Source organism: Hypanus sabinus, chromosome 7 (genome assembly GCF_030144855.1).
Source record: "Hypanus sabinus isolate sHypSab1 chromosome 7, sHypSab1.hap1, whole genome shotgun sequence".
NCBI lineage: Eukaryota > Metazoa > Chordata > Chondrichthyes > Myliobatiformes > Dasyatidae > Hypanus > Hypanus sabinus.
Genome location: NC_082712.1, coordinates 171,696,950 through 171,712,158, shown reverse-complemented (window position 1 = coordinate 171,712,158; position 15,209 = coordinate 171,696,950). Strand labels below are relative to the sequence as shown.

General features: G+C 44.0%; 1 protein-coding gene across 2 annotated transcripts in view; it reads right to left on the bottom strand.

Annotated features, from left to right (window-relative positions):
- Positions 1-15,209, bottom strand: part of LOC132397398 (Wilms tumor protein homolog) — a 144,424-nt gene that overhangs the window by 16,043 nt on the left and 113,172 nt on the right. For both annotated transcript variants that reach the window (XM_059976119.1, XM_059976120.1), the window contains exon 6: positions 2,378-2,467. In XM_059976119.1, coding sequence (XP_059832102.1) covers positions 2,378-2,467 — 90 coding nt within the window. The remainder of the gene's footprint in view (positions 1-2,377; positions 2,468-15,209) is intronic.

Genomic DNA, 15,209 nt, shown 5'->3' with positions numbered 1-15,209 from the left:
ACCCACAACTCAGTAACTTAATCTCCGCACTATCACCACCACATTATGCAATGCGGAGCACAACGTAGTTCTATCATTAAACAGCAAACGTATCTCCACAAACCTGGTGTAACTTTTAATGCAAACCTCTTCTTCTAGTTATTTGCCCCTGTGTTCCTCTCCAAGTCTCCTTCCTTTCCTCTCCTCTCTCCAAATCATGTCTCTCTCAACGTTAATTCTCTTGCCAGTGACGCTGCTGGTAAATTTTTATTTCAGGTTTGCAGCATCTGTAACAAACTCAGTGACCATTTTATTAAGTTTCTCCTGTATCTTATAAAATGACTTTTGAGTTTATGTTCATGGGCTTCTGCTGTGACCCATCCACTTCAAGGCTCAACGCGTTGTGTGTTCACAGATGGCCTTTTGCATTTCGCTGTTGTAACACATGGCTATCTGAGTTACTATCGCCTTCCAGCTTGAACCAATCTGGCCATCCTCCTCTGACCTTTCTCATTAACAAGATGTTTCACCCACAGAACTGCTGCTCACTGGATTTTTTTCACATCATTCTCTGTAAATTCTTGACACTATTTTGCATGAAAATCCAAGAAGATCAGTTGTTCTGAGATACTCAAACCGCCCAGTCTGGCACCAACAATCATTCCACAGTCAAAGTCACTTAGATCTCATATCCTCCCCAATCTGATGTTTGGTCTGAACAACAACTGAACCTTTTGACCATGCCTGTGTGCTTTTATGCATTGAGTTACTGCCACATGATTGGCTGATTAGAGATCTGTGTTAACAAGCAGGTGTTCAGGTGAACCTAATAAAATGGCCTTTGAGTATATATTGCTGCTGCAAGTGCACTTATGGGTTTGTGTGACAAGAACTGGTTTCAATGGTCTGATAGGCTAAAGAGGCATCTTACAGAGTGAAAAACTGTCTCCTGAAGGAACTCTGTGAGTCAAGCAGCATCTGTGAAAGGGTGAGGAATTGTAGATGTTTCAGGTGTAAAGTCCTGGTACAGACAAAACATCAATCGTTCCTTGCCCACTGAGTCCAGATCACTGTCTGTTCCTCCAGATTTCTCCATCCGCAGCCTCAGTTTTCCAGAATATTTTGTTTCCTTATTAACATAATTTCCATAGTATGTTTTCTTCCCTCTCCTAATCCTGTGGCATTTAACTCTCTCCCTGTCATCTCCTCTGTGTGTCAACGTAAGGGAGAGCGAGTCATTACCCTGTACAACATCAAAAGAGGCTAGTCTGTGTCAGCCCTCAGAGTGACCCCATCAATCACATCCAGCTGCTGATTTCTCTGAACCTTGTTCTCTCTCGCATGCGTGTTGCCGCTTCCCGATTCTCCAGACACGCATCTACACAAGTTCACCTATCAACGTGTCTTTGGCAAGTGTGATGAAACGCAGAGGAAAGCCAAGCAATAAACAGAAGAGTTTCTGCCAATGCTAGAAATCCAGAGTAACCCACGCAAAATGCTGGAGGAACTCAGCAGGTCAGGCAGCATCTATGGAGAGGAATAAAGAGGTGATGTTTTGGGCCAAGACCCTTTATTATAACCAAGTGATCATAGGGAGAACATGCAAGTCATTGTCTTCTTCTGAACAGCATCTTTTCAAGATGGGTGAGTCCAACCATTATCAATACTCTTCAGAGATTGTCTGCCTGACCTCAGTGCTCGTGTAACTGGGACTTGTGATATGCACCAGCTGCTCATACGACCATCCACCACTTGCTCCCATGGCTTCACATGACCCTGATCAGGGGACTAAGCAGGTGCTACACCTTGCCCAAGGGTGACCTGCAGACTAGCAGAGGGAGGGAGCGCCTTACACCTCCTTTGGCAGAGACATATCTCCATCCCTCCACCCTGGTAGCCCTTAGTTCAGTGTACATGAAGATTTCAATGCCAAGTAAATGTGGAAAATTTAGGGAGGGTGCAGAGGAGATTTACCTGGATTAGAGAGCATGTCACATGAGAATAGGATGAGAGATCTAGGGCTTTTCTCTTTGGATGAGAGGTGACTTGATAGGATGTATAATTTGATAAGAAGCATAGACAGAATAGACAACCAGAGACCTTTTCCCAGGGCAGAAATGGCTAATATAAAAGGCCATAATTTAAGGTGATTAGAAGAAAGTACGGGGGGATATCAGAGGTAGGTTTTTCTTTACACAGGGGGAGGAGCATGGAACGTGCTGGTAGGGAGGCAGATACATTGGGGAGATTTAAAAGCCCCTTAGATGGGCAAATGAATGAAAGAAAAATGAAGGAGGGAATGGATCGATTGATCTTAGAGTGAGTTAAAAGTCCAGCACAACATTGTGGGCTGAAGGGCCTGTACGGTGCTGTGCTGTTCTATGTTCTATGTTCTTACCAGTGTGTCTTCGCTGGTGTCGTTTCAGCTGATCCGAACGGGAGAACCTTCGTCCACAGTCCTTGAAATCACACTGGTAAGGTTTCTCACCTAATCAGAGATAAACAAAGAGTGGTTACACTTCATGTTGTTATCCGAGTGATATGTTTAAGCATGACCGAATGGTAAACTCTGCTTCTCCCCACAAAAGCTGTGTTTCAGGTCATACTGCATGTCAGTGATAATAAACCTGACTCTGATTCGAATTTGCATTCGGGCTACTTCAAGTTTCTTCACTTCAAAGCTTATGATTGTAACCCTAATTTAGTCAATTAACAGAGTAAGTGTTACAGTAAAAAGTATTAAAAATTAGCACAATGAAGATTTAAAGCCACACAGGAGAGAGAAAAACTGTAGGGTTTTAAACAAATCAGTGACATAGGGTTGTACAGAGAAGAAGCAGGCCCTTCGGCCCATCTTGTCCATGCTGACTGTGACTCTAATCTTATTTGTCTGCATTTGTCCTGTATTCCTCTAGTTCTTTCCCATCCAAGTGCCTGTATGAATGATTTTTGAACATTATAGACACTTCCTCTGGCAGCTCCTTTCACATACACACGACCTTCTGTGTGAAAAACCTGCTCCTCAGATCTCCTCAAAACTCCTCTCCCTCACACAAAAACTATTCCCTCTGGTTGTACACTCCCCAAAGCAAGGAAAATTATCTACCCTATGCATGCCCCTCATAATTTTACAAACCTATATAAGGTCACCCTTCAGGTTGGTTACTTAAAGATGTTATACTTGGGGGAGGAGGTGGAGATATGTCCCACTACCTATTAAATACTCCCAGTGGTGTGCGTCTCAAATAATTCTGACAACTAAATTAAGCTCCTGGCCTTTAAGTGTGACATAGCCACTGAAGTCAGTGGATCCATTTCTTCTGACAGGAGAAGGGCAAAGGCAGGTTTCAGGTACCTTAAAACCAGTCACCTCAGATGGGGATTGTCAGCCATGGTTGGCAGCTTAGCTAGGAGAGAGAAAACTCTGATTTCAAACCTCCAGTGCCTTGCAGATATACCCACTCATGGGAAGGATTTGGGAGTAAACTCTAAGGCAAAATCCAGAGCAGGAGTCCCTAAGGCAGTTCATTGCTGACTGGTAACTCCAGCTACGTCTCTGGTGCCAAACTGTATCAGTCTCTGCCATTCCTCTGGATTCATCAGCTACGTGGAGAGGGGGAGCCTGCTGCGTGAGAAACAGCTTGCTCTTCATATCCTACTGCCCTGGCTTGCTTATCACGTAGACAACAAGGACGCAATATCCATGGTTGACCTGACCAACGAAGAGCCTTAATAAGGTCACCCATCAGCCTCCTGTGTTCCAGTGAGAATCAACCCGGTCTATCCAATCTCTCCTTACAACTACAGCTCTCTACTCCAGTCAACATCGTGCCGAATCTCTTCTGCACTATTTTCAATGTTACTATATCCTTCCTGTACTGTGCTGACCAGAACAGTACGCAATTCTCCAAATGCAGACTGAAGAATACTTTGTACAGCTGCAACAAAATATCACGATTTTCAAAATGCCTCAGCCTATTGAGGGCAAACCACCTCACTACCCTATCCACCTGCGTCACCACTTTCAGAGAGCTATCAACCTCTGTGCCAAGGTCCCTCTGGACACCAACTCTCCTGAGGTTCTGGCTGTTGATTGCACAGTATTTGTTGTGCCCAAAAGCACTAGGTCAATGTGCCAGAGCAGAAAAGGGGTGGGGGGATGGAGAGGGAGAGATGGTGGGGTGTGGGGATGAGGGAAAGAAAGTTGAGACAGAGCGAGAGTTGAGAGTTGGTTAAGAGAAAGAGATAGAGAGAGACAGAGTAGAGAGAGTTGAGTGAGAGAGAGAGTTGGGAGAAAGAAGGGGTTGAGAGAAAGAGAGTTACGTGAAAGAAAAATATAAAAGGGGAGAGGTTAAGTGAGAGTCGAGTGAGAAAGAGAGAAATGAGAGAAAGAGAAAGTGAGTTGAAAGACAGTTGAGAGAGAGAGAAATGGTAGAGAGCTGGGACAGAGTTGAGAAGGAAATTTGAGAGAAAGTTCTGAGAGAGAGAGAGAGAGAGAGAGGGGGGGGGGGGGGAGAGAGAAAGAGAGTGAAACACAGCCTAACGATTGGCTGGCAAGTGTTGCAACATTTACACTCTCTCTGTAGTTAGAAATTTTTCCTTCATGTGATTAAAAACAATAGCTAAGATAAATCATTTTAAGGTTATCTGATTAATTGAATAGACAATTAGTGACTAATTGATCACTATATAAACATAAAATGAGATGAGGAGTATAACAGGCAGGTATACAGAGAGATAAGACCAGAAGACCATAACATATAGGAGCAGAATTAGGCCATTTGGCTCATTTCTCTGTTCCACCATTTCATCATAGCTGATCCAATTTTTCTCCTGCCTTCTCCGCGTATCCCTTCATGCCTGATCAATCAAGAATCTATCAACCTCTGTCTTAAATATACATAAAGACTTGTTCTCCCCAGATGCCTGTGGCAAGTAATTCCACAGTTTCACCACTCTCTGGCTAAAGAAATTCCTCCTCATCTCCGTTCTAAAAGTATAACTCCCTTTTCTGAGGCTGGGTCCTCTGGTCTTAGACTCTCCACCTTAGGAAATATCCTCTCCACATTCGCTCTGTCAAGGCCTTTCACCATTTGATAGGTTTCAATAAGGCCACTCCTCATTCTTCTGAATTCTGCTGAATACAGGCCTACAGCCATCAAACACACTTCATATGACAAGCCATTCAATCCTGGAATCATTTTTGTGAGCTTCCTTTGAACCCTCTCCAGTTTCAGCACATCCTTTCTAAGATAAGGAGCCCAAATCTGCTCACAATACTCCGAATGAGGCCTCACCAGTGCCTTATGAAGTTTCAACATTACATCCTTGCTTTTATAATCTAGTCTTCTTGAACTGAGAACATTGCATTTGCCTTCCTCACTGTGGTGAACTACATATACCTGTCTGGACACCCCCCCCCCCCCCCAGCTGACTGCTCCTGTGGCTCCTCCCACAGACCCCGGTATAAAGGCGATTGGAGACACTGCTCCTCCCTCAGTCTCCAGGATGTTGTGTGATGGTCTCTTGCTGCTGACAGTGCTTTCTTCCAGCTAAAAAAGCCTATTTCTCGCCTCATGTCTCCAAGAGTTATTGATGGTGCATCACTCACCACAGACTCAACCTGTAAATTAACCTTTAAGGAATCCTGCACAAGGACTCCCAAGTCCCCTTGCATCTCAGTTTTTTGTATTTTCTCTCCATTGAGAAAATAGTCAACCCTTTCATTTCTTCTACCAAAGTGCATGATCATACACTTCCCAACACTATATTCCATCTGCCATTTCTTTGCTCATTCTCCTAATCTGTCAATGTCCTTCTATAGCCTCTCTACTTCCTCAAAACGACCTGCCCCTCCATCTATCTTCATATCATCTACAAACTTTGCAACAAAGCCATCAATTCGATCATCCAAATCTTTGACATATAATGTCAAAAGAATTGGTCCCAACACAGACCCCTGTAGAACACCACCAGACAATGGCAGCCAGTCAGAAAAAGCTCCCTTTATTCCCACTCTTTGTCTCCTGCCAGTCAGCCACTGCTTTATCCTTGCTAGAAATTTTCCTGTAATACCATGGGCTCATAGCTTGACAAGCAGACTCACGTGTGGCACCTTGTCAAACACTTTCTGAAAAACCAAGTACATAGCATCAACCGATTTTCCTTTGTCTATCCTGCTTGTTACTTCTTCAAAGAATTCCAACAGATTTGTCAAATAAGATTTTCCCTTAAGAAAACCAAGCTGACTACAGCCTATTTTATCATGTGCCTCCAAGTACCCTGGGACCTCATCCTTAATAATTGACTGCAACATCTTCCCTCCACTGAAGTTAGACTAACTGGTCTACAGCTTCCTTTCTTCTGCTTCTCTACCTTCTTGAATAGTGGAGTGACATTTGCAATTTTCCAGTCTTCCAGAACCATTCCAGATTCAAGTGATCCTCGAAAGATCATTACTAATGCCTCCATAATCTCTTCAGCCCCCTCTTTCAGAACTCTGGAGTGTACACCGTCTGGTCTAGATGTTATCTGCATTTCAGTTTCCCAACAGCCTTCTGTCTAGTTATGGTAACTTTACACACTTCATGACTCCTGACACCTAGAATTTCCACAATACTAGTAGTGTCTTCCAGAGTGAAGACTAATGCAAAAGACTTATTCAGTTTGTCCTCTATTTTGTTATCCCCCATTACTACCTCTTCAGCATCATTTTCCAGCAGTCCAATATCCACTTTTGACTCTCTTGTACACTTAATGTATCCTGAAGAAACTACTGGCATCTATCCTCTTTAATATTACTAGCCAGCTTTCTTTTGTATTCCATCTTTACCTTCTTAATGACTTTTTTAGTTGTCTTTTGTTAGTTTTTAAAAGCTTCCCACTAATTTTTGCTCTATGCCCTCTCTTTGGCTTTTATGTTGGCTTTGACTTCTCTTGTTTGCCATGGTTGTGTTATCACAATGGAGATAGAGTGGGAGTAGATGATTATAGAGCAGAAGCCAAGAGTTTGACTGTGCCTTAAGAACACAGAGAGCAAGGCAGATGAGCAATGGGTTTCTCCTTCTGAGTTAGTGTGGAATTATGGTACTGATTTAATAAAGGGATAACATCTCCACCACACTGTCAGTCAACACAGGCGCATCTCAAAGATGCATGCTTAGCCCACTGATCTAGTCTCTCTACGCTCACGGCTGTGTGGTTAGGCACAGCTCAAATGCTATTTCTAAATCCGCCAATGAATAAAGTCGCAGAATTGCAGATATCGAATTGGAGGCATAAAGGAGTGAGATAGATAAGCAGGTTAAGTGATTTTGCAACAACATCCTTGCACTCAACGCCAGAAAAATCTAGGAATTATTTGTAGACTTCATTGAGAGGTCAGTGATGGAAAAGGTGAGCACCTTCAAGTTCCTGAGCATCATCATCTTGGAGGATGTATCCTGGGCCCTAAACATTAATACACAAAGAAGGCACACTGCATATTGGAGTTTGAGGAGATTTTTAATGTCACTAAAGACTCAAGCAAATTGCTACAGATATACGATGGAGAGTATTCTGACTGGTTGTATCACAGTATGATTGGTATGGAGGCTCTAACGTGTAGGATCTTTAGTGGATGCAGAGAGTTGTAGATTCACAAGGACAACCCTCCCCACCATCATGACATCTGCAAAAGGTGATGCATCAAGAAAGCAGCTTCCATCAATAAGGATATTCTCCATCCAGACATGTCCTCTTCTTGATACTAACATGAAGGAGGAGGTACAGGAGCCTGATGACAAACATTCAATGGTTCAAGAACAGCGTCTTCCCCCTCCACTGTCAGATTTCTGAATGGTCCATGACCCAATGAATATTCCCTAAATATGATTCTTTTGCACTTTGTATTTACTGCGGACTTATTTTTGTAACTTATAGCAGTTTTTATGTCTTGTACAGTACAATAGAATAGAACTGAACACTACAGCGTAACGCAGGCCTTTTGGCCTATGGCATTATGCCAGCCTTATTCAAGATTCAAAATTGTGCAGTGTCATTTCCAGCACACAAGTGTAAAGGAGAATGAAATAATTGCACCTTGAATCTGGTCCAACACAAAAAGCACAATAAGATAAAGAACAAAACAATAAAAACACAATAAACATAAATCCATGATAGCTTACATACAAAGGTTGATTGTAGGTCCATAAAATGGTGCTAGGCACAGGAGTGTTTGTAGATAAGATAACAAATAGGAAATGATAAAGTAGTGATGGTTGGTGTGGATGGGTGGGTTTGTGGGTGGGGGTGTTGATCAGCCTTACTGCTTAGTCTGGTGGTCTCTTTCCAGATGGGAATGGGACAAACAGTCCTTGAGTGGGGAGAGGTGGATCCTTCATGATGTTACTGGCACTTTTCCAGCACCTTTCTGTATATACGTCCTTTATGATGGGTGGCTGGTACCAGTGATGCATTGGGAAGTTTTGACTACCTGGTGTAGAGTCTTAAAAACTGCTGCAGTTCAGTTTCTGTATCATGCAGTAATGTAGCTTGCTCCAATGCTCTCTACTGCACATCTGTAGTATGATGTGGGTTTATCTAACCCTTCTAACCCTTCCCTTCCACATAGCCCTCCATTTTTCTATCATTTAGGTACTACTTGCGTGACGGGGTGGAGATAATTCTCTCCTCCTTCCACTACCCTGCAGGCTACCCTTGGGCAAGGTGTAGCACCTGCTTAGTCACCTACTCAGGTTCACATGAAGCCTTGGGAGCAGGTGGTGAATGGTCGTATGAGCAGCTGGTGCACATCTCAAGTTCTGGTTACGCGATCTCTGAAAAGTATTGATAATGGCTGGAGTCACCCATTTGGTAAAGACACTGCCCAAAAGAAGGCAATGGCAAACCACGGGTGTAGAAAATTTTGCCAAGAACAATCCTGGCCAAAGAGAGACCATGATCGCCTATGTCATATGAACAAAGGAGCAATGTATTGCTACCACAAGGCAATACATTTCATAATGTAAGTCAGCGATAATAAATCTGATTCTGATTCAAGATCAAGTTCACTGTCATCTGACTGTACATCTGTACAACCAAACCTTTTGTAGTTTGCGGATGGACATTTGAAGCCTGGAGTTAATGCACCCTGTGTTCAGGAATTGGTCTGGGGGCGAGCGGGGGACAATGACTGTATAAATTGTCTCCAACTTAACTTCAAGCCCAGAGTTTCCGAGCTAAAAGGGCAGCTGGAGTCACGTTAGAACATCTGGATGGCTGAGGGTTCCCAAGAGGTGGCCGCCACATTGACACAGAACAAACAGGTGGCATTCCAGAAAAGTTGGCAGAATTAGAATTGGCTTATTATTGCCACATGCACCCAGACACATAGGGGTGTATGGGGTGTCCAGGGGAGGGGAAGCCCCCCCTGGAGAAGGGGCTTGTCGTGTCCATTTCAGGGCAGCTCACTCACCGTTGGTCCTTACCGGACACTCAGCCCTCACTTGCTGCTCCAAGTAGCTGTTTGCATATGACTACGGCCACAGCCTGGTACACCGCTTCGACAGGCAGAGTTAGCCAGCAATCTCATAGATGTGAGATAGGGACACATCTGTCCTAGCAAGTGAATTCAGCTCTGGCGGTCTGGGCAAATGAGATCTACAAGTGAGATCCAATGGCCAGGAAGGCACTTCTGCAAAGCTCTGTTGAGAGGAAAGGACGTGAAGAGGCGCAGAGGACATCATGGCCATCCACTGAAACCAAGGAATTCCCCAGTTCGTGCCGCTTGCTTGCGCCACTGGACCCAGAACTCTGAGCTCAAGAGAACGGAACTGCCCCAGAGCAACAGCTTTCCCTGCTTTAAAAACTTTGAAAACTTTCCTGCACAGGTCTCCTGTCATCATCAGACGCAATGGACAACCATTAAAAAACCCCAGATGCAGTGAAAAGCTTCTGTTTGCATGCCATGCAGTCAGATCATTCCATTCCTAAGTACATCGAGGACATAAAATGGAAAATATGAACATAGCATCATAGACACCATATTCTGCCAGCTTGTACACCTTTCCACTAACCCTACCTTCTTATTCTGGTTTCTGCCCCCTTCCATTCCAATCCTGATGAAGGGTCCCAGCCCAAAAAGTCAACCGTTTATTCCCCTCCATTGTTGCTGAATTCCTCCAGCATCTTAATTTAGCGCACAACGGGCCCTTCCAGTCCTTCAAGTTGCACTGGGCAGCAATCCCCAATTTAACCCTAGCCTAATCACAGGACAATTTACAATGACCATTTAACCTACTAACCGGTATGTCTTTGGACTGTGGGAGGAAACCGGAGCACCCGGAGAAAACCCATGTGGACACAGAAAGGTTGTACAGACTCCTATCAGACAGCGGCGAGAATTAAACGCGGGTTTCTGGTACCATAAAACGTTATGCTAACTATTATGCTACTCTACAACACACATATTTTGTGTGTGCTCCACAGAGTATGTTGTTATGAACAATGCAAGTAAGTAAATAAACTTCATGTGCTACAGCAAGGTAGATTGGGAGATCAAGAGTTCATCTTTTTAGCGTACAAGAGGTCAGTTTAAGAATCTGATAACAAGGGGGTAGAAGCTGTCCTTGAGCCTGGCTAGATGTGCTCTCGGGCTTTTGTCTTCTGCCAATGGGAGGAGGAAGAAGAGAGAATGACCGGGGAGGGTGGGGTCTTTGATTATGTTGGCCGCTTTCCCGAGGCAGGGTGAAGCGTAGACGGAGTCAGTGGAGGAGTGGATGTTTTGAGAGTAATTTCAGGAGTTTTCAGAGGATAGGCGGCTCCCGACTTGACTCTGCACGCTGAAACCTGTTGAAGGGGCTTAGTCCAAGAGTCTACACAAATAGGATGAGCAAGTGTTATAGGAGTTTGGGAGCATACAAATAACTCTGTAAGCTCCTGTATGGAGAGGTGCCTCTCTGGTGCTGGAGTAAAGGTTGTCATCCAGAGGGTGCGGAACATTCTGGAATGGGAAGAGACTGAGCCAGAACTTTCTCTGTAGTTGTTACACTTTATTGTGCACTCTGTTCTTGTTTAACTTCAGTGACCTTAATGCACTGTTGTAATGTATTGATCAATATGGATAGAATGCTAGAAAAGCTTTTCCATTTCAACATTCTGGATCTCCTCTCACCTCTTCTCTTTTTCTCACCTGCCCATCACCTTCGTGATTCCCTTCCTCCTCTCTTTTCTTCGATAGTCCACTGTCCTCTCCTAAGAGATTCCTTCTTCTTCAGCCCTTGACCTTTTCTGCCTATTATCTCCCAGCTTCTTGCTTCATCCCCTTCAACTGGCTTCACCAATCACCTGCCAGCTTGTACTGCTTCGCTGCCCCTCCCACACCTTCTTATTCTGGCTTCTGCCCTCTTCCTTTCCAGTGCTGATGAAGGTCCTTGGCCCAAAACATCGACTGTTTATCTCCCTCCATAGATGCTGCCTGACCTGCTGAGAGATATTCCAGTTTTCCACTGTACCTCAGTACAGGCGACAATAATAAATCATGTTACCAATTTACTACGTGAGCTTTGAGCCACACGGAAAGGGATGCCAGATGAGAAGAGTAAAGCAAGTGGTTTTAAACAGGGTTTTAAAGGTTATAGTGAGAAGAGGAAATCATGGGAGGACGTTGCTGAATTGTGTCTGGCAACTGATGGCACGGATAGTGAACTGGGTGATGAGCGAACGATGAGCAAGAGGCCAAGATATTGTGAATACAGTTTTCACTTGGCTTTGGACAATTAACAATTACAGTATAATCACAATAATCTGACATCTTGGGGTCTTTGGTGACTTTTGGATGTTACTCCATTTAATATCCAAACGCACTCTTACTTCACTTTTGTTTTATGGGTTACACAGTGATACACAGGACATGGAACACTACAGCACAGCACAGGGCCTTTGGCCCATGATGTAGTGCCAACGTTTTAACCCACTCTAGGATCCATCTAACTCTTCCCTCCTATGTAGCCCTCCTTTTTCTATCAGTCATGTGACTGTCTAAGAGTGTCCTTAATCTATAGGCCTCTACCATCACCCTTGGCAGGGTGTTCCAAGCATTCAACACTCTGTCTAAACAAAAACTTACCTCTGATATCCCCCTATACTTTCTTCAAATCACTGCATCATATTAGACATCTCCACCCTAGAACAAAGTCTCTGGCTGTCCACTCAATCTATGCCTCTTGCCTTCTTGTACACCTCCATCAAGTCATTGCTCATCCTCCTTCACTCACTCAAACTATCCTCAGAAGACATAATCTCCAATCCAGGCAGCATCCTGGACCCTCCTCTGCACCCTCTCTGTAACTTCTACATCCTTTCTATACTGAAGCAACCAGGACTGAACACAATACTTCAGGTGTGGTCTAACCTCGCAGCTCTTGAACTCAGTTTGCCATCTTATGAAGGCCAACACACCATACACCTTCTTAACCATTCAATCAAGTTGCATGACAACATTAAGTGATGAATGGACATTGACTCCAAGATCCCTTTGCACCCCCACACAACTAAGAATCGCACAGTTAACCCTGTATTCTGCCTTCAAATTCAATTTGATATAACAAATTTTCCAGTCAACTAGTGAGTTTGAAGGCAGTGGGAAATATAAAAGCACTTGGGACTTCAGTCCCAGTTTGGAATCTGATTCTGTACTGGAATTGGAGTCTGGGATACTCCAATTTGGAATACAGGGACGGGAGTATTTCTATCTCCAATCCCAGTTCTAGCCACCCCTCGTTACTCAGTCAGACCCAGGTCCACTCTGCAGTCTGGATGTAAGTTCTTGACCTAAAACATTGACTGTCCATTTCTCTCCATGAATGATCCCCAGAGATCCCCAGCATTTTGTTAAGTTTCACAGCCCAGAGTTGGAGAATGAGGGGAGATTTGATAGAGGTATACAAAATCATGAGGGGTATAGATAGGGTAAATTCAAGCTGGCTTTTTCCACTGATGTTGAGTGAGACTAGAACTAGAGGTCATAGGTTAAGGGTAAAAGGAGAAATACTTAAAGAGAACCTGAGGGAGAACCTCTTCACTGGGGGGGGGGGGGGGGGTGCGAGTGTGGAATGAGCTGCCAGAGGAAGTGGTGGATGTGGGTTTGATTGCAACACTTAAGAGAAGCTTGGATGAGTAAATGGATGGGAGGGGTCTGGAGGGCTATGGTCCAATGGGACTTGGCAGAGTGACAGTTCAACATGGACTAGCTGTGCCAAAGGGCCTGTTTCTGTGCGGTGGTGCCCTATCACTCTATGACTCCCATTATCGCAGCCAAACCAATGCTCAGGCATTAGTATTGAAGGCCTGATCATCGATATAAATCCAGCCACAAGTGGGTTCTCACTGTGCTACGTTGAACGTCGAGCCTAGAACAGCACAGCAGAAGAACAGGCCCTTTGGCCCACAATGTTGTGCTGATCTAATTAAGCCAAAGACGCCTAACTCCCTTTACCTGCGCATGATCCCTATCCCTCCATTGCTCACTTGCCTTCCTAAAACCCTCTCATATCTCCTCATCACCCCTTGTAGAGCATCGCAGGCACCCACCCCTCTCTGTAAACAAAACCTTGCCTACTCACCTCCTTTGAACTTTCCCACTCTCTATTTAAATGCTTAGCAGTCTACCTGTGACTTTCATAATTTAAAACCTTCTATTAGGTCTCCTCTCAGCTTCTGCTGCTCCAGGGAAAACAAAAGTTTGTCAAACCTCTCCTTACAGCTCATACCCTCTAATCCAGGCAGCATCTTGGTAAACCTCTTCTGCACCCTCTCCAAAGCCTCCACATTGTTTCTTTAATGGAGCGTTCGGAACTGAATACAATACAGATGTGGTCTGACCATTGGCTGCTAAAGTTCACCTATTACCACAGATGCTGCATTTCAAAAGTACTTCAGTATTAGTAAAATGTTATAAGACTTCCTGAAGTCACAAATGGTAATAAATAAATCACCAAGTATACTCTGAGCTGCTTTGCCTTGCTTATTTCCCATTTTTTTCATCTGTAATTTAGGTAATTTACAGCCCATAAAATTGAACTGAAGTGATCTCTGCCCCCCAATGCCCGCCGCATGCTATTGCTATCATTTTGCTCCCCGTCTCTCTCTGATCTGCCTGCTCCTTCAGGCAGCTGCTGCTGGTCACCTCGCCTGTTTCTTGTGTCCGCTTGCTGGCATGACAAAAGTTAAGTGGCTGTATTTGCTTAATTGTAAAAACACGGAAGATCATCCGGCCAAGAGAAAATGGACAGGGGTTGGTGGTGGTGGTGGGGGGGTGGGGGGGGGGGTTTGCTCGTGCAACATTTCAGAGTTGTTTCAGCTTAATTGATTTTGTGTCATCTACAGAAACTGTCAGAGGTGCTGAAAGTGGTCAATTACACTCTGACCACAGAACCTCCTCCAGGCACTGCGGCTCTTTGAGAGTCAGTCCTTGACATATTAAAACAAATTCTGGTAGCACAGTGCAGTGACGAGAAAAGCCCTTTAGTTGCTCCTGCAATTAAAACAGTTTGAATTTTTCTACACATCTTTGATTCTCCAGCATTTTTATAAGGTCATATGTTTTAGATATTAGAATGAAGTAAAAGGCTATGGATTGAATTAAAACTTGGAAGATAACGTATGCTCTTTTTTTAAGCAATATTTAAGTGTTCATGTTTTAAAACATATGGCTTGGGTGGTGTCAGATGTTATGCTTGGCTATCGTAGGCAATATCTCAAGATGAACTGACATTTACCCACTGCTGTCTTCAGGGTTCAGGTTTTCTGACATGTTTTCACAGCAACTAAATGTCAATTGGAGGTCAATTTCACTTGAGCAAAATCCAGAAAGAAAACTTTCCACTTACCCAGGTGGGATGGCTTTTGAGTGGGGATCAGGCTGTACTCCTTCAGTACAAATAAATTAACTGCAAGATTCTTATTGGACGAGACGGATCAAGAGATACAGAGCTATGAAGAGCAGACGGGGCCGAGTAGAGATTGGCCGTGATCAAATTGAGTGGCTCAATAGGCTTATTGACCTGGTGTCAAGTTCATAAAGTTTTCATTTTCCTTTTGGCACCTTGGTTCTGATTTATTTTTTGATATGGACCCAGTACATAAAGGGGTATGAAATGGGATGACAAAATCTTAAGAAACAGATGTGTGTTGGCCTCATCCATAAAGAGGGGAAGTAAGCTCTTCCAAAATGCTGCTATCATCTCCAATTC